This window comes from Diplotaxodon limnothrissa, linkage group LG11 (genome assembly GCF_057381915.1).
Source record: "Diplotaxodon limnothrissa isolate DT_005_m linkage group LG11, D_limnothrissa_male_GT1.1, whole genome shotgun sequence".
NCBI lineage: Eukaryota > Metazoa > Chordata > Actinopteri > Cichliformes > Cichlidae > Diplotaxodon > Diplotaxodon limnothrissa.
In genome coordinates, this window is record NC_140606.1 from 7,293,414 (window position 1) to 7,314,072 (window position 20,659).

At 40.1% G+C, this 20,659-nt stretch overlaps 1 protein-coding gene across 2 annotated transcripts in view; it reads left to right on the top strand.

Moving 5' to 3' along the window:
• The window catches only part of tgfbr2b (transforming growth factor beta receptor 2b), a 43,877-nt gene extending 26,920 nt beyond the window's left edge, over positions 1-16,957 (top strand). For both annotated transcript variants that reach the window (XM_085366117.1, XM_085366118.1), the window contains 7 exons: positions 4,355-4,671; positions 4,748-4,996; positions 5,090-5,203; positions 5,870-6,007; positions 7,898-8,039; positions 14,282-14,409; positions 15,877-16,957. In XM_085366117.1, the coding sequence (XP_085222243.1) occupies positions 4,355-4,671; positions 4,748-4,996; positions 5,090-5,203; positions 5,870-6,007; positions 7,898-8,039; positions 14,282-14,409; positions 15,877-16,137 (1,349 nt within the window). In that variant the 3' untranslated portion in view covers positions 16,138-16,957. The remainder of the gene's footprint in view (positions 1-4,354; positions 4,672-4,747; positions 4,997-5,089; positions 5,204-5,869; positions 6,008-7,897; positions 8,040-14,281; positions 14,410-15,876) is intronic.
• The last annotated feature ends 3,702 nt before the right edge of the window (positions 16,958-20,659 follow it).

The window sequence follows — 20,659 nt, forward strand, 5'->3', positions numbered from 1 at the left end:
AAATCTACTATCTGTAGCTAACAAAGTGAGCTCGTTAAGACTAACTACAGGTTCACAGATGGCAAGCTTGCATTTTTGTAGCATTATTATTGTCTTTGTCTTCTTTGGCAAGTTCCCTCTTCAATGCTTGGGACAAAGACAAGTGTTTTATACACTGTTACAAAAAACATCGTAAAACAACAGTAATCTTCCGGCAGCTGGGGCGCCAAAATATGACCGTGAAATAACAGAAAATAACTGTCCCATAAAAATACGGTTATTTCCAGTAATGAAAATACAATTAGTTGCGCTAATTTGACATGGGATCTCGCCTTTTTCAAGTGCCGCTAAACATTAAATCAGGAACATGTTAATGTGATTAAACAATGAAATCATCTATAAATAGGAAAAAAAAACATCTTAAAAAAAACGGTAATATTCCGGCAGCTGGGGCGCCAAAATATGACCGTAAAATAACAGAAAATAACTGTCCCATAAAAATACGGTTATTTTCAGTAATGAAAATAGAGTTTGTTGAGCTAATTTGACATGGGATTCTGCCTTTTCCAAGTGCTTTTAGACATTAGATTAGGAACATTTTTACGCGATCAAACGATGAAATTACCTATAAACAAGGTGAATGAATGTGGAAATATGAATCATAATACGTAAATGTACAGAAATATACAGTTAACAGTTGGTTTAAATAATAATTGATTGCATGCCCTGGGACAGAGGCGAGGCTGCCATATCGCACCATCGGCCCCTTTGGCCATCACTAGTAGGCGGTAGGTGAAGAGTCTTGACCACGGACACAACGACGGAGAGTGTCCGAGCCGGGGCGCGAACCGGCAACCTTCTGATCAGAAGGAGAACTGCCAACTCTTGAGCCACGAACGGCCTAACTAGCAGCGATAATAATACTTATGTGATGTAACACAAGCTTATAGGGCTCATGTTATATACTTTTCCATAGCATTACATTTGAATTCAACAGTTCAATCTTTCAAATAACGGACAGATATTTGTGAGATCATGATACATTTGTGAATGTATTTTAACAATCTAAATATGCATATGTACAGACAGATACATTTAATAATCATGACAATCATGTTGTATTACATTACAGTGATTTAACATTTTACATTCAAAATGTGAAGTCAAAGTCTATTTACGTAACTTTAATGATATTCTAGAAGAACAGAACATTACTGTAAAATGCAGTAAAATACCTTCATATTAGGGTTTTTTCCTCTGGTCGCAGCGTTACCCGCGACCTTGTTAGTTCACATTCATTGGCCGATGCTTAGCGTCATGTTATTTATATTAATTGCAATTCCTACCTCTACATTTCTTTTTCAAAATATATAATTAGCACAGCGTGTCCGTGCAATGTTTTACATTGTGGTATGCAGAGAAATCTTAACAAAGAAGCTCACAGAGAGAGATTGAGCTTGTTATTTAACCCCAAGCTGGTAGGGGGAGCTCCTTATTAAAACACTTGCTGTGCTACAATGTGCCTCAAGGATCAACAACAGCACAACAGAAGTCACTCATGGTACAGCACTCTCTCTACAAAACAACAACTGTCAGTGACGCTGCACCACGACGTAAACACAACATTCAAGATAACAGTTAAAAGTAACGTAACCATAAACAATAGAACAAGAACATCTAAACAGCAGCACATGTCCCAAGGCATGATGGGAGACATTCCTGGATGTATTTTTACGATCTAAATATGCATATGTACAACAAAATATATTTAACAAACAAGTAAATTGTGTTTTATTACATTTACAGTGATGTTATGTTATTTTACATTTGACGTGTCAGATCACAGTCTACTTATGTAAATGTAATGATATTCTAGAAAAACAGTACACAACTGTAAACTACACAGTAAAGTACTTTGACATTACTATTTTTTGGAACAGTGTAGTTTTGCCTTTGTGCACCACCACAGTGGCTCTTAGGTCAAACTATTAATGTGTGATTGAAGTGGCTTTGTGCACTTGGCTTTAATTCAGTTAATTACAAAAAATTACATAAACTCCTTAAGGCTAGCATTTTTAGAGTTTCAACATTCATAACATAAATTTAAAGAAACTTGAATGGAAAATGTTTGGAGCCTAAAGTCTAGAACCCATAGACATCACTAAATGCTCAAAAGTCCAGCAACTGGTTCAATTCAATACATTTCTATTTATATGTCACAAAATCACAATGCCAGTCACTTCAGGGCACTTTATAGAGATAGAGGAAACCCCAAGAATCAGACAACATGGCGACAGTGAGGGAAAAAAAACATACTTTGAAGAAACTTCCAGCAGAACCAGGCTCAGTGAGGTGCAGCCAAACAAGACGGGATGCTACAGAGTGGTCAACATGGGCAATTCCTAACTTTTTTGAGACATTAGTAAAAAAAAATGGTTAATTTTCTCATTTTGAACATTTGATATGTGAATAAATGTTTTCAAATAATTGCATTTTCTTTCTATTTACATTTATACAGCATCCCAACTTTTTTGGAATTTGGATTGTAATAAACAATAGTTGTAGCTAGGTAGCTTGCTAAAAAGGCCATTGCATAGTGCATTTAACTGTATTTAAATGGACAACAGTTCTCTGCTTTCCAGATGTGGAACCATTCTTATTCATGGCCAGTAGGGGTAGTCAGTTAGTGTCTGGTTTAACAGAAGTTTCAGCTCCCTTGTTCTATGACCTCAGTACATACTTTCCTGATAAGTTTATTACCCAGTTTCAAGTATTACTGAACACAACAGTGCGTTCTGTGTGTAAATGATGGTCCCCAGTAGAGCCTAAAAGGGCAATAAAGTTTATGCTTAGATGGACATGCAGTATCTTCGAAATCTTGGTTGTCAGACAAAACACTGAGCAGACTTCACAACAGTTAGATTCAGTCATGTGTGGCTGAGTCTACATTTTATACATAGTCAGTGATTACATTCAGTCTATGATATACAGAAGAATTCACAGAGTATCAAAGCTCGAAGTTTTTATTTTTGCTCTATATGCTGATGTTTGCTTTGTATACTTTGAGCCTCTATAGTGCTCACTAATACATGTACTGTAAGTGGAAAATCTTACTGCAAAGTAGATGTAGGGTGGAGCATTTTCTTCAATGGTCAGTCCTTGGCCTGACCTCCTTCAGCTCGCCAATGTGGCAGCTTTGCTCAGGAGGGTAATGTTCCCTTGGGACTATGAGTGAGACACTCTTTGAAAAGGTGCCCGGCTAGAGCAGATCAGTCCAGGCCAGGCCAACGCAAGACAGACAAGCGTTTGACTGTTCTTTCACTGCCGCTGGAGCTCCGAGGCTTGGCTGCCATTCTGTCCCAGCTGGCAGTCAGAGTCAGTGGATGGAGTTAATGTTATAGCTCACAAAGCTATAAAGCCTGCTCAAACTGTGAACCTTCTGACTGCACAGTTAGGTCCCTGAAAAGATCAGAAACCAAAAGGTTAAAACTTGCACTTCTTGTTATGATGGACAGTAAAAGATTTCAAGCTGTCTGTGGAGTGGGGAACACAATGATGTTTTTATAGTGCAGGGTTTAAGAATGATTTCCCTGTGGTGTCCTCAGTGTGGTGGCAGTGGGAGGAAACTGACGTGTGCTGCTGTTGCATCCACCGCACAGAGCACAGAAACTAGCCTGCGTGTCCTTTTCAGCAAAGGTCGACCCCGGCTTCATTTTAAAGAAAGATCTACTAATTAGTAATAGGTGCCGAAAAAGTTGTGTGAAACTAACACGAGCTGTAAGTACAAGCTGTTCAAATGCAAAAGTTACTTTTCCAGAATCCACTGATCACTGTAGGTTGTTAATGCATCTCACCAAATCAACAATACCAACTAGAATCACATCAGCATCATAAAACAGTCTACTGAAAAACTGACTTTGCATTAATAGCTTCATGACAGTCCCGAGAAGACTATTATGCTCATTCTTTAACAGAGCTCTGACTCACGTTGGCGGTTTCAAAAATATCTACATCTTCCCACCTTAGCTTCAGATAGCTAAGGAAAACTCTGAGCAAACCTGAAGGCGTTTTGTGCAGCAGGGAGAATTTTTTTTTGTTTTAATAACATGACAGCAAATGATGGTGAGTCATTTTTTAACAATATTCTTAACGTATCCTCATAGCTGACTTTCATGATTCAGTTCAAAGTCCACCCACGAGCAGTTTAGCTCTTACATGGGGAATTTTTGCGTTCTGCTACTATCTCGATACATTTCCATTTCTGATGTCACACAACCTTATGTTATCGTTGTGCGTCTTCTTTCTCAGTTGGGACTCATTAGCTTACGCATCTCATGCTCACACTTTTTTCATGTTTTTCATCTTCTCTCCCCAGCTGTGGATCCAACTCCAGATCCACTGGAGTCCAACCACTCTTTGATATCTGCAGTTCTGGTGAGCATGCTGCCCCTGCTGGTGATGGTGATCGCGTTTTTTGGAATGTTCTACTGGTGCAGAATCCATCGGCAGAGGCGTCCCAACCGCCAATGGGAGAGCAGCTTTAACTTTAAGCGTAAGCCAATAGCCGGTGGGCTGGACTGCAGTGACGCCTGCGCCATCATGACAGATGACGATAAGTCCGACAGCAGCTCGACTCATGCCAACAGTCTGAACCACAACACAGAGCCGCTGCCTATAGAGCTGGATCTGCTGGTATGCAAACATATTTGATACATATGTGGAGCTGTGCTGCTTCAAACTCTAATCTTAACTTTTGCTTGTGTCCCAGGTGGGAAAGGGTCGCTTTGCTCAGGTATACAAGGCTAAATTGAAGCAGACTACGTGGAATCAGTTTGAAACAGTAGCTGTAAAGATCTTCCCCTACGAAGAGTACGCCTCCTGGAAGAACGAGAAGGACATTTTCTCCAACACAGACCTCCGACATGAGAATATCCTCCACTTCCTGACAGCTGAGGAGCGGAAGGTGGAGAAACAGTACTGGCTGATCACGGCCTTCCACCCCAAAGGAAACCTACAGGTGAGTGCACAAGTGTCCGGAATATGAAAGTGGTATTACTTTAGTTTGTAACTTCTCAAAATGCTAATACACTGTCACATCTCTGTCTTCTAGGAGTACCTGACACATCACGTGATCAGCTGGCAGGAGCTGCAGGTGTTCAGCAGCTCTCTGGCACGGGGTGTTGCCCACCTCCACAGTGATCGCCTCCCCTGTGGAAGCCCTAAGGTTAAAGATCACAAGTCATATTTAGCAGTAGGGCAGCAATCCATCCATGTGACTGCTATTAGCCACGTTAGCAGCATTCAGATGACACTTGTTCCAATAAAAACACTTCAGCCTTTCTTCACCTGTTATGAGTACTGCTGTCCATCAAGTTTTTAGCAAATATTAACTGGATACATCGAATTGTTATAGTGAGACGATGGCATTAATTCAGTTCAGTTAAATTTAGTTTATGCAGTGTAGAAAGTACAGATCCTACACGGTACAAAAAAAACTCATAATCTCTGACAGGAAGAACTCCCTTTAAACAAACAGAAAAAAAATACAAAGTACAGGAGGGAGCAAATAACAGTGAATAACATGCAGGGAGTGAGATGAAGGGAGGTCCTCACAGCAGCCCAAACCTGTAGCACTCTTAGAATTAAGTAAAAATGTCAAATGTAAAGCCAAGAGGGACTTTCTCAGCATCAAATTACAGCTAGATTAAGGTTTTCTAAAAGACACAGGACACAATGCTTAATGCCTGGTGACACTAGGGGAAAAGTCAACAGATCAACATCCTGTAACTCAGGCTACATACATCGTATTATCTCTTTACCATTTTGATCTCTGCTTTCATGCTTATTATTTTTATTCATTTGGACGATCAAGTGTCTGTTATTCTCCTAGGTGCCGATAGTCCACCGAGACCTGAAGAGCTCCAACATCCTGGTGAAAAACGACGGGACGTGCTGTGTTTGTGACTTTGGCCTGGGACTCTGTCTGGACAGCAGCCTGTCAGTGGATGAACTTGCCAACAGTGGACAGGTTAAATATCATTATGGATTCCTCTTTTTAACAAATGGTCTTTAAACACAACTGCCAAGAGATATCAAAAGCATAACCTGCAAATATCTGCGGTAATAGATTTGTAGCTGTCATATCTCACCATATCTGATGAGATATGAGCGGGTTGTGTTTGTTTTGCCTTCCTCCTACTTCTCCTGAGAATGTGTTTGATTGTTTGCTGACAAAAGAAAACTGACAGACTGATCAGTAATCAAGTGATGAAGGAAGAGGTGCAGTGAGTGCAACCACAACAAAATCCTGGCTGTTCAATCTTTTCTTCCTTTTTGGGGGGGTTTTAACCTCAGCTCATGCGTAGGCCGAAGTATGATTGTTCAATGTCACTATTGGTTCCACTCACAATTAAAAGTTGGAAATTCCCAGCTAGTAGGTTGTAATTATAACTTCCGTGACTGTGTGTGTGTGTCTCTGTCAGATATTATCCTGAGCTTAGGTTTCGGTGTAAATTCTTTTCAATCATGTGTGCGCGTGTGGTCGAACTTTTCTTTGCATAAAAATGCAACTCGTGCAACCACTCGCAAAACCATGTCAGCAGTATTTTTGCATATACAGCACATGGGAAATTTGATGTTATGTAAATCTCAGATGTTTTATGGTTATTAAAGCAGCAGTGAAAAGACAGATTTGGAAAATGCTCATGGTAAGCACTAATGGAACAAATGCATGTAAATGCACTACAAAGCTGTTGAACTGACAGAGTACCTGTGGTGGAAAGGACATAAGTCTTGCATTAGCATTGCAAGAATGAATTTGCATATACAGTCAGCTAGCTTATTTGACCAGTTTGCACATCTAAACTCAAAGCCATTTGGATTACTGCTTGGGTTACTGTGGAACAGTACAAGCCACCGTTTTACTCGTGGGAAAGTAGATGGAATGCAAAACGGTTATGCTAATTGACTTTGATTGACGCACAAACGTCACTTTTAAAGGCAGAAAACTGTTCCACTTTCACTTTCAGCTTATACGTTTCCATTACAGTCCATGATGACTCCAAACTCTACTTTACAAAATCAAAAGAGTCCCAAGATTTGCAAGCATACAGTTGCAAAGACGTGCAAACTATTAGATTTGACGTGCAGCGACTTGATGAGAATGGTATCCCTCTACTTTCAGTAAAAACTGGGAGAGAGTATGTTCTAAATATTCACCTAAGCCACTGAGTTTAAGCTGAGACTTGAAATAATACTTAAATAATTCAACATTGGACTTTAATCTTGTTTGGTTTGAACTCAAACTGATTTCTCCTGACAGGAATTTGTGATTTTGACTTGGAAGTCATTGATTGTCTTGACTTGTGATTTAACGTGAGGCTAAAGATCTTTATTTTGGACGTGACCTTGAATTGAGTTTGTCTTCAGCTGAGACTTAATTTTCTATATCTGCTTTTAGTTAAAACTTTGACAACTTGTTGATCTTGGCTTGGAGGTTGACTATTAAATGTAGGACTCTGCAGACTTGCAAAAAATATATATTGTTCCATGTCTGGCTGTGAAGAAATGCATCTGGAGTATACAGAAACACTGCAGCATAACAGCAACATTGAAAGTTGTCTGGAGCAAACAGTGCAGTAGCTACTATGTGTAATTTAACAGCGCACATCAAACAGATGAATGGCTAGACTAGAATCTCTCTGTTTTATGATGTCAAATGTCATTTCTTTTTCTTACCTGTTTCTGAATGAAGCGAGGAGTGAGTCAGGTCTTCTGCCACTGAGCCAGTGCTTTGATTTATTGCACCAGCACCATTAATCAGGCTTTGAGAGACAGTGTAGTGATAAGGTGATAATCTGTTTAATGCTTGGGTGTGCCTTTTGTGTGTTAACCCCTGTTTGCTGCCTCTGTTCGGCAGGTGGGCACTGCGCGCTATATGGCACCAGAGGTGCTGGAGGCCCGACTAAATCTGGAGAACATCGAGTCTTTCAAGCAGACTGACATTTACTCCATGGCTCTGGTCCTGTGGGAGATGACGTCAAGGTGTGAAGCTATTGGAGGTCAGTGCACACAGTGCACACTGCACACACATGTAAACACACAAACGTGTTCAGTAATTACCAAGCTGTGGGAAGTATGATGTAATGTAACACATAAGCGCACACTCACTCTCAGAATAAAACAAATCTGCTCAGGTGAAGTGTCTCAGCAACTGAGATGACTCTACAGTGACAGCATGCTCTGTGAGTTTTGGCCTGTCAGATCAAGCTCAGCAGGAGAAGCAGTTGGGCAGAATGATGTTAACATGTCACATAATGAAGGTGTGTGTGAGGTCTAACTCAGTTTGTGCCATGTGTAATGCAATGTCATAAAAATGACTGCTTATCTTCTACCTTCCTTTCTTTCCGGTCATGTCCCTTCAGTCATGAAACAACTGGAAGTATTTGGCTATTTCCTATACGTCACAATTACTAAAAGAAAAGGAAAAGGTCACTTTAATCAGCTGACTTCACGCAATACGTTTGAAGGCCAATGTGTTGAAAGCTGCTTGAAACTGCTACCGTGTGTGTGTGAGACCTACATAGTGTAGACAGTAGTTTCAGGACTACTGTTTACTGTTAGGCTTTTGTTTTTGATGGAGGCAGCAAGGAGGCTGATGGCCTCATCTGTTGCACTGCACCTCAACCTTCAGCTTTAGCAGCAGAAATTTGAGGAATGTCTGATGTGTGAGGGAGACAATCTGAACCGTGCGGTTGCCCTTCTTTGGGCAGGAAATCAGGGGGAGAGAGCTGGAGTGGTTACTGTACCTGCTTCAGCTGTGTGTGTGTGTGTGTGTGTGTGTGTGTGTGTGTGTGTGTGTGTGTGTGTGTGTGTTTTTATTGGTTTTAGTGTAAGGGTTACAGTTAGATCCCTGAAACTTGTTCTGGTCTTGTCTTGCTTTTTCTGCCAGTTGAAAAAAATAGAAATAGAAACTCCTAATCCACCAAGCAATGAACTGCAGTCCAAGCAATCAGATATTCGTGGCCTAAACAGGGAACCGGTGACACACAACCGAGCTGTTTCACATTTGGCTGCATGCTGTATAATGAATAGTACCAAATCATCAGTAAAGAACAGAAAGGCAATTCTTAAGCCACCAATTCAAATGTCAGTGGAAGATCACGAGAATCGAGGACAAGGAACAATCTGTAGGGCAACAACACAACAACACACTACTACCTTACAGTAGCTAAACACGCACACAATTAGGAAAGGGAGTTTTGATACCACCAGTTTTGTTTCAGTGCTGGAAGGGAATCATTTCGCTCTTATGCACATGAGGGTGTGTGAGTCCGGTATTAATGCCACTTTGATCAAAAATCTTTCTATCAGTAATTCTCACCTTGCAAAATTAGATTGTACTATAGACTTTAAATCTTAGAGAGGACCTTTTAATGAAGTACAGCTCACACAAATTTGTTTTTGTGTGTTTTATTCCAGTCTCCTTAGAGTAGAGAGGGACTCTCTGTGGTTTATGTTGTTCCCTCTGTCTCTTGGGCTTTTCTAGACAGTCTGAGATATTTAGAATGAGACAGTCACATTCCAGTGTGTGTGTGTGTGTTTATTTCCTCTGTCTACACAGAGTGTGTGTATGTGTGTGTGTGTGTGTGTGTGTTTATTTCCTCTGTCTACACAGAGTGTGTGTGTTTCTTCAGAGTAAAGAGAGTCACCTGGAGACAGTGGAACAGAAATGGAGGTCTTAGACAGATGCCCTCATCTCATCCTGTTTCCATGTCTCAATCTGGGAGTGTGTGTGTGAGCGTGTGTGTGTGTGTGTGTGTGTGTGTGTGTGTATTTCCTCTGTCTCCACCGCAACAACAGGGGTCAGAATGGTGGATCGAAATACTACCCTGCTCTGGCATTGTTGTTGTGGTCACTTATAGTACATTCTCCGTGGGTCTCTGAGCATTTTATTTACTTATCCTGAATTAGCCTGCAGGGCGCAGCAGGGCCCGCATGTTCAGTCTGAGCTGAGGGTTATGCAGAGTAAATGGAGCAGGGAGAAAGGTTTGCACCATGCCAAGCAAAAGCCTTGTGGGCCATGTAGGGACACTGCCATTAGCAGCAGCTGGTGAGGGGTTGATAAAAAGCTAAAAGAACACAGAAGTTAATGATCAACATTTTGGAAATACGCTCACTTTTTACCTTAGACAAGACTGAGACCACTCTCTGTAATTACTGTAGGGTTATTGTAATCTCAGTTGCCAGTTCATTCGACCCGTTTAGCTAAAAGTAACGTGGTTAGCCCTTAAGAACAATCCTGCCCTGATGATGTTTAGATTGAAGAATTTCTCGACACTGAGTGTGTAGGACTTAGTTTGTGACTAATTTTAAAATTATTATTACATGTACGGTGAAGAATATTTACAATTTTATTACAATGCAATTTTCTACTGGGAAATCTTGGGTACATGTGTGCTGCTTTCTTTAACAGTTAACACCCCTCTAACTGTTGCTGTACCTCTGGCAACAACAGGGGTACGCCATGTTCCCTAGCAGGATATTTTCTTCAACATTTCCACAGGAAGTGGAACTCTTAAGATATACCCCTTTTCTCATTTCTTAGTTTGCACGTCCTCCCTTTCCTCTCATCCTCTTCTCATGTCTTACTCCCTCTTATCAGAGATGCAAAGTAAGGAGGGGGAGAGAGACACACAAGAAGAGAAGAGTTGAAGCAACAGGTGTTTAATTCAATGAAGCATCCTTGCATTGGAATCTCATTTTAAACGGATGTATAATCAGTAGGAAATGGATGGTTGGGTGAACAATAAATGCACCAGGTGCAGGAGAATGAGCTTGACCCACTTAAGTCTTACAACCAACAGACTCCCACAGGACACCCTCAAAGGACCCAGGTCCATGCGCCACATAATTTTGATGTCATAGCTGTGCAATATACTATTTTATATTACTATAACATCTCTGTTGGTGGCTTTTTTTCTTTTGTTTTTCTCTAAATTCTCTAAATAGCTTTTAGTTATTTTTAGCTAAGTGTATCTTACATAAACTGGCAGCTGAGTGTAAACATTTCAAGATAACTAAGTGTGTCATCTCCGGTCAGATACTAAATTACCCATTAAAATAAAAATAACGCAGATAAAGAGCAATAACAGTAAAAGACAAGTCAAATAAGACTAAACAGACAAAGAGCTGAAGAATACAGTAATTCCAAACAAACCAATCAAATGAGAACAGACATGAAGATAGGACTGACTGCTTCTTTCTTTTAAGTTTCAGGTATTCATTTGGAGGGAATCTGCTATTTCAACTTGTAACCCCCCCCCCCCCCCCCCCAATCAAAGTACTACTAACAGCACTGACATTAAACTTCACAGCACCCCAAGTGCTAGCCACAAACCTGCCACAGGAATTCAGCCCACAACTTTCTCTAGAGATGGGCGGATTCTTTGTTTCTGTGGAGAGGAGATTTTGTTTCGATGACAGTGTGGTTCATTAGAGTTTACGCAGGTTCATTTCTTGCAATGTAGTTTGTTTTGCATCAGTGTGGGATCAGTTTCATGTTATACTTCTCTCGAGAGTCTGAAATCTCTCAAACGCCAAACATGGAGATGTTTGTCTGGAGATAGCAGATCCCAGACAGCGTAGCCAGCCACGGGGTTTCTGCTAACCTTCAGGCCACAAAGGTTTCAGACAGATAATCTGAAAAGGAAACTGTCGTAAACCACTTTCCAGCACTTAGATTGAATATATAGAGGAAAGTGAGACTGAAGCTCTGGTTGCAGTCTCTTTTGAAATCTCCTCTCAGATGAAATTCTTCTCATAGCTTTTCAAAGGTCCAGAGAAGGAAAACAGGCCCCGCCTCATGTAGACCGCATGTGTAGTCCCCATGTATCATTCACAGAAAAAGGACAAGTGTACAAGAGCCAAATCAGTAATGGAGCATGAAATAGGACCTTTTCCACTCTGTGATGTCTTGATGTTTAGAAGGTACTCCACCTCTTTTTATTTCTGTTTTCAACTCTGTGCTTCAGCTGTATGCAGTCCAGGAAAATGTGTGGTATTTATACCAGCTCCACAGCAGGAGATCTAAACAGCAGAAAGCTGAGGACAATACCAGGCCTGGCATAAATAGCCCTGCAGGGAATGGGCCATGCCCGGCTGGGTCCTGTTTTAAAATACTAAAACTGAGGGAACTTCCACATGTCAAAACAGGAAGTGTGGGTCTGTAGAGTCAGCGTTTCTGCACATAGTCCCAATCCTAGCCCTCCAGTTTCCTGTCTGCGGGATTTTACCCCAACCTCCTAACTTCCTGTATTTGAGGATAAGCAGCAGGGCTGCACGTGGTTATATGAGACTGCATCACTTATCATATATTTCACCGCATCATTCTGCTAACCACTACATCAAAGCATCTAGTTGATATGGAAATATACATAGCTATGTAGACATTTACTAAGTGCTTTGAGATTAAATGGGAATTTGAACAGCTACAAGTGCCGCTTTCTTCAACTCTGGTCTTTCTGAATTCGTGTTTCCACTCTCTCACTGTACATAAATAAATTTAAAATGGGGAATTGACACTCATCACCTAAAGCTTATTCAGATAATAGGTCCTTTATTAAAGATACATGCAGAAAAAAACACTGGTTAGCTTGAGTGACAGCTGTGTGTTAGCCTAGCTTGCTCTGGTAGTGCTTCATAATGCAGCCCTTGACTTCCAATGTAATCTCCCATCATTTCTAGTGTCATTTTAAACAAACAAGGGAGTAACATTTGTAGCTGTAGTTTTAACGGTAATAGCAAATTATAGTATAGCATAATTTATACTGTACCAAAAATGTTTAGGTAGTGAAAATATAGAAAAATGTATGTAGATGGTAAATATTGAGAAATGACTTCTGTATCTCATAAAGGATATTGAGTTTGGAAATTTAGGATTTTACTATAGGTAGTGACATACCAATGACTGCATCTTTGGTCAAAGGTGGTAAATACACTTTAAGTTTAGAAAAATTTCCAAGTTCTTAAAGTGCTGTTGCAGACAATGTGAGATGATTTGAAGGTTCAGAGGTGCCAGTTAAATGGTTGTGAGGCTGTTGAAAGTTCACGAACGAACATTGAGCAGCAGGCGTTTAAGAATTGCAAACCAAACTAGTGAAACTTAACCAAACATGACTAATATTTTGGAAAACGAGAGACCGAATGTAAAGGGAAACCGAGTACTTAGCCCAAATAGAGTCAAGGATATTTAGACCTGGTCTAAAATGTGGTCAGCCTCAACTGACTAAAACACCCAGAGATCCACCCAGACACTGGACTGAGTGTGACCTGTGTGACTCACCAGGTCAGGATTTAGTTCCCTTTAGAATCAAATGGACTTCCAAAGACCATTGGTTTGGAGGCAGCAGAACAGAGAAAAGCAAACTGCAGCAAAATGTAGCACAAATGACAGTTTATTAGAGAATAATACCCAGTGTTTGACAGGTTGGGAAGAACACTTTGTTATTAAGCATAAGAACACTGACGTCCAGGGATAGATTATTTGCTAATTATTTGTGCATCATTTCCGGTGTCAGATGGGCAAACAGAAATGAGTTTGCAGTGATTAGTATCTCATTACACAGCAACTGTGAGATCCTGGGAGCCTTCCTTTCCGGGGTTGGAGGCAGACTGCAGCTGTTGTGAGTTCGGTTTCATGAGGTTTGGACCCAATCCCAGAGCCTTGTTTTTCATTTTTCATGGTTTCAACATGATGCCCTTCCACCCCCTGCACCCCAGCTATTTTTTGAGCATAAAAGAGTAAAAAAAATAACCGATTGTTATTTTGGTGTTCTTTGCTCTGAGGTTGCAAATAATGGCTTGTTAGCGGAAGCTGATTTGTTTGTTTTTAGACACGATCGTCATTTGAGTGCCAAAGTGGGCATTTTTCCTCCCGCCAAGGCTTCATAAAAGCAATTCTTTCCCACTGTCAGCATTATTGTTGCCAGCGTACAAGGCTCAAAGCTCGGGTGGAAATTCAAGCTCAGTGGTTTTGGGGTGTAATGACCTCATACCAGGATGCTTTTGCACTTTCTAGTAAGGTTAACTCAGCCACCTGTCACACTCAGTCTCCCTCTCCCTCTCTTTCCTTTTCTTCTTTATCTTAAAATTTTCACATATCATCATACGCACCTTTCAAGATTTTGAAAATGACAAATACTGGTACATACAAGTGGCTGTAAAGAAGGATGTGGTTTACTTGCAGCTCAGTTTAGGGTCTGCAGTCCATGTCTGATCTGTGAGTTGTGCTTGTGTTTTGCAGAAGTAAAGGATTACGAGCCGGCGTACGGCTCTAAAGTGCGAGAGCACCCCTGTGTGGAGAGCATGAAGGATAATGTGCTGAGAGACAGAGGGAGGCCTGAGATCCCCGACAGCTGGCTCAGGCACCAGGTGAGTGCATTAGACTGCAGTACTAATCAAAATTGTAGATGCAGCTTTCTACAATGTAGAACAAAAGTTAGGATGAAAATTAAAATAACACAATCAATCAATTGAGTGTGAACACTCAAATAAGTTTCATATTTTACATTAGTAAATATGTATCTATTGTCACGATTTTTTGCACACATAATTTTATATAATACAAGTGTACATTTTGAATGTAATAGTATGTTTAACTAATTTATACGATAATGTATCCCCTTTTGTACATTGTACTTGTTGTAGTTTATTTATTTTTCTATGCTTATTATTATTTTTCTTTGGTTTAGTTTAGTTAGTTTACCTGTGTGATGGACTCATAGCTAATAAGCACAATGGAGTGAGAACAAGTTTAAATAACTAATTTTTGCAGTAAAAGAGTAAAAGCCGGCCTTTGACACTTGAAAACATTTTTCAGCATAGGCTGTGGCTCGTCTCTTTGCTCTTTAAACAGTTTTGCATTTAACACTTTCCCTATATTCAATCAATCTTTTTGGTAAATCCTAATCATAAATTGCTTTGCTTGTTTGTGTGAAGACAGCAGAGACAGAGAGACATGTTAATGCTGACATAAATGCCAGTCACATAAGTGGAAGATTCAATTCAGCGCCAAATCACAATAACAGTTGCCACAGGATCTTTATATTGTAAGGTAGACCCTACAATAATACATACAGGGAAAAATCCAACAATCATATGACCCCTGTGAGCAAACACTTTGGCGACAGTTGGAAGGAAAAACTCCCTTTTAACAGGAAGAAACCTCCGGCAGAATCAGGCGCAGGGAGGGGCGGGGCCATCTGCTGTGACCGGTTGGGGTGAGAGAAGGAAAAAAAGAGCATTGCTCTCTAACAAATGTGATGCATTAAAGTTGAAGTACAATAAATACTACAACCTTTTTAGTCACAGCGGTTCCAGGCAGCCTCTTTGCTGACTGTGCTACAGTCAGCCACCTTCTAAATACGGAGACAGGTTTGGTTTTAATAACAGTTTAGTCTCAGTAGAGGTGCCTCCAACTTTACTCTGCTCACTGTAAAATGGCAATTAGCTAAACTTTGGTTTAATGAGGTGAAAGCTGCCTTATGCATTTGTAACATCTAAAACCGACTGAGTTCACTGCTTCCAAATAATGAAAGTGTTGCTTTTAATTTGCTTTTTAACTTCAGTGCTTGTACATTTATAACTTCTCTTAGAACCACTATAACCGGTTTGATTTCATATGTAAGAAGTTTTAACTAAACTAACCAAGTCTCAGCATTCCGTGACTATCTTGGAATTATCTGACTTTTATTTCAGTGGTCACTGGGATATAAAAACTACATATATAGAATAGTTTTATTTCTGCACTCATCTTTGCTTTTGTAGAATTCTCCTAGCACTCTCTCTCTTTTAAAAAGTTTCTATCTGATAACACATGCTCTCTGCCTCCCTCTACAGGGCATGGCAGTGATGTGCGCCACCATTAAGGAATGCTGGGACCACGATCCCGAGGCCCGCCTCACTGCACACTGCATTGCCGAACGCATCTCTGAGCTGGAAGACGAGATGGGCAAGCTGTCCAGCCGGAGCTCCTCGGCGGAGAAGATTGTAGAGGAACTAAAGATCCCAGTAGAGGTGGAGATCCCAGAGGAGGAAGTGAAAATTACAGAAATACAAAACATCATAGCTGTGGACTGCTCCATTAGCGACAAGAAGTGAGAAAAATGCCACTTCCTGGGATGGGACTGAGGACTAAACTCTGAATAGTGTCCTGGAGCTCAGCTCTTGTAGGACTTTGAGCCAAGCCGAGTGTGAGTCGCAGCGTCATCTGTCATTGTAGCCCAGCAAAGATCAACTTTTGGATGCTTTTGGTCTTCGCCACATTTAAGATGTGGCTCGACATAATCAGCTGGTAGCTACAGTACCAAAAAAGATAACTGGAAGCTTCTCGAGATACGCTGAGCGTGGCGAGTCTGACGGGCTTCTCTTCAAGGTCTCTCCACGAGAAACAAACTGGGCAATACATCCTATACCAAAGATATTCAGTGTGCACTTTACCACCTACTACTTATTACAGATGTTTTTATGTACTCTAACGTGCCTTTTGCCTGAAAGTGCCTTTGTGTGTTCAACTTTGAGCCAAACTGTCAGCAGCGCCTTAACACTAATGATGCTACAGATTCCATCCTCACCAGCAGGAAATTAAAGGAATACGTGTCTGTGGGTGTGTGAATGTATGTGTGTGTTCTTTTTCTTTCTACCAAGCTATGCCTTAACTTTGTTTTCCAGATAAGCAAGCACGTTGTACACAGAGACATAAACTGTAATACAGATGACAAATCAAAGCTAAAAGGGAAAGTCTTCCTTCTACAGCGCTTATGCAGAGATCAAAAGACTATATAAAGATGCATTTTTTACAACTGTGTATGTTTTCTGTCTGTATCACCAGGAAACTGAGTGTGCCAAAGATCGTTTATCCCGCTTTTCAATATGTACCATATGTAAGATATTGTAAATCTTTTAAGAATTAAATATATCTGTATGCTGATTCTGTTGACACTGATTTTTTTTTTTCAAAACTGTTAATTAAAACTGTGTCATGTTTCCTTTTTATGACTGTTTTGTTCACATCTAACTCCAACTGTATCATTAGTTTATGAGACTTCTACATCATCAGTGTCCTTTCTCTGGCCATAACACACTTATATGTTTTTGTTTGCTTAAGATCAAAAGCTGTAAGCAATAAACTACACAAAACATGCCAGATGTAGCAAAAAACTATAAATCAAATATGTAAATTTATGTTAAATTTTTTGGGGTCAGAAGTACAATAAATGTAATTTTAGTGGTTTAGGCTTTAATATATTTGGATCAGGTAAGTGAAACTAAAATGATTTAAAAGTGAAAGCTGGATTTATTCATGTTTGACCAGTTAGAGGCAGCAGAGCAATCCCCACCTCACAAAGTTATGGTAACTACATTAGTTATCAGCTGACCTATTTAGATGCAGAGCTACTTATCTGTTTGTTTCACTTTCAGCTTGACTTTGTCCTCCACAACTGAGGAAATATCTGCTCTTTAGTTGCTAACTGCAAAGGCTGCAAAGCTTTATCATTTATATATGCATGCAATGCCGAGATGTTGAGGTTTTCTGCAATTGACAATACAAGGATTCCCTTTCATATACTATAAAGAAATCTAATCCACTGCAGATGCATCAGTATAAACAAATGGATTAACAGTGGTCAGTGTTGGGGAGTAACGGAATACATGTACTGACGTTACGTATTTAAAATACAAAAACTGTATTCCGTTACAGTTACCATTTAAAAAGGTGGTATTTAGAATACAGTTACTTTGTTGAAATAAATGGATTACACGGCGGTATTTTCCTGTTTCACATTGTCGCAGGTCAGGACTGTTTGGGTTTTGTTTGACAGCTATGTTCTGTTGTTCCAGGCAGCAGCGTTACGGTTACCATGGTTACAGGATGACGCGCGCTACTGTGTGTTTCCTGGGTGAGAGAGCGCCTTTTTGTTGTTGTTGTTGTTGTTGTTGTGCTAAGCTAATAGGCAGAATGCTACAGGCATAGCGCTAAAAAATGTAGCCTGATGGGCAGTGTAGTCCGTGCTGCAGGGAGAATGGACTGCCATACCTGTTATGTGTCTGTGAGCGAGGGAGGGAGAAAAAGGAAAAGTACGAGCTGTCATCAAGCAGAAACGGGAGCTGGAAGCATGTAAATAATAACCACTGCAGCCAAAAAGAGTGCCTGACGAGTCCAGTTGTAAGTAAGCTATTAAGACTCGACTGTACGCTGTGTTCGTGTTTTCGTCCGAAACAATAAGTTCCGTTGGAGCAACAGATTCCCATGATGCATAAGTATTTTATCCAGTCTTCCTTCTCTCTCCCCAGCTGGTCCTGGCAGATGGCCCCGCCCCTCCCTGAGCCTGGTTCTGCCAGAGGTTTCATCCTGTTAAAAGGGAGTTTTTCCTTCCCACTGTCGCCAAAGTGTTTGCTCGTAGGGGGTCATATGATTGTTGGGTTTTTCTCTGTATGTACTGTATTATTGTAGGGTCTAGCTGATATAAAGCACTTTGAGGCGACTGTTGTTGTGATGTGGCACTGTAAAAATAACATTGAATTGAATTGAATAGGATAGAAACACTGTTGGGAAAAATTCCATAGGAATTTAACAGGCTATATTAAATTTCCTCATTTATTTCAGGATTTTTAATCACACAATGGGCCTACATATGATATTGTTCTGAAGTTGTGTTTTTTAATTTAGTGAAACAACCTGCAGAACAAACAGATGTCTTACAATTTTGTGTTATTCAAAGGTTACATCAAATTACCAGGAAGTGTACCGCTAAAGTGTTTAGTTTGTATTACTGTGGTAACGTTAACAGTGATGTAATATATTGGACTAGTGCTGAGCAGCAGCGGTGTTCATGTCAGTGTCACAGAGTCATTAAATTCCACCTTTATATACACTTTGTCATCTGTAGGGCTTGGAGAATCGCCACGATAGCTCTTGTAACATCGATTGAATTTGGTTTGCTAAATCCACAAAGAGCAGCAGCACACTGGTCAGCCTTGTATACAAAGAAAACATCCTGGAGCTCACAGTAGAAATTATTGTGACTTGTATAGAAGTTTTCATCACCTAATCTGTCTTTGTCACTTAGTCACATCTTGTTTTTGTGTCACTCTGTTTTCTATTCTTGAGAGAAATTTGTGTGAAAAGAAATCAAGCATCATTTAAAATTGCATGCTAAGAATTCTTTTCCATTCACTTCATAAGACTTTATAATGTCCCTTTCCAGACTATTCGTAGCTGTACTACATTTCATTTTTTTGTGCTGTAATGCTGCTGTGGTTACTGCTCCTGACAAGGTGTCAGGAGCTGAGAAAAAAGCAGTTTTCACATGCAAATGCAGAGTAGGTCCAGTGTTAATCCACTTTTAGCTCTAGTTTTGATCTTCACCCCGTCTTATTTGACTCTTTAACTTCTAAATGCTCCACTAGATCCATCTAGTAGAATCTAACTATGTCTGTATGTTTGCTTATTAGAGGCTTTCACTGAAAACAGGTGAAAGAATCAAAGAATTTTGGATGGAAAAACAGCAAAATATACTTCCCAGAACACAAAATGAATGAACTGAAAGATGCTATCAAGTTCTGCAAACTTAATTCAAACTAAAGAGCTGTGTGATCATTTCCTTTTCCTATTTACATTTAAACTACTCATTTGATCCATTTTTATTATAAAATTAGAATAAGTAGTGGTTCAGGTTCTGTTTTTTTACGTTTGACTTGAATTCAGGCCCCAGAGCTGTAGCTTAAGATCTATTTTGTGATTATTTTAAATAGCACACTCTGATTTGGAGCACAGCTGCTGTTGCTGTTACTGGAACTTTGTTTTTTGTAGTGCAAGCCCTGCTTTACCTTTAAATATACAGTTACAGTGACTGAGAGCAGTCAGCAGCTTCCAAGCAGCCGAGGGTTGAGGGTCAGTTGAGCAGACAAGCTGTTTTTAGTGCAAGAGGCTTTTGGGGGCAGTGTGGAAATGGTTTTAGTGGGATGTCAGACACAAAGTGTTTAAGTGTGGTGCAGACATTCCTCTGGTTATTTTATATCAGGAAAAAAAGTAATGACAGGCTTGCGATTCCCATGAACCAGAGAACAGAGGGTACCACATCACAAGTAGTCATATAAACACACGTGCTTACATGTTTCTGTCCCTCCAAAGGACCTAACCAAAACGTCACCCCAACCTAAACATAAATCTTCTAAGCCCCCAAAGATTACGTCATTTACGATTTTCTTTTTGCCCTCAATATAATGCTATGTAAACAGATTCATGTTGAGGCGACAAGTGTACAAAGAAACACATGTACATGCCTACAAAAATTCGGGTAACCTGGGGTTATTAAATATTTTAAAATTATAACTTGCATAAAATAATGGCATTAATCTGTCTTACAGGTTCCTATATCTTTAACTCTTTGCCTCTTGAAGCATGTATTTGCATCAGACATTAGTGGAGGTGATCTCTACTGATATATACTGAGGTGTCAGATCTCATCATTAAGTATACAGGGGAGATCGTCAAATGTCACCTTTATGAAGGAAAAAGTTTGGGTTTTCATTCACGTTCCAGTGGCTCAGCCGAGAAGCTTTAGTGTATTTTTGCCTCACTATATAATATCTGTCTGGACAGCTTCCAAGCTACTCATTG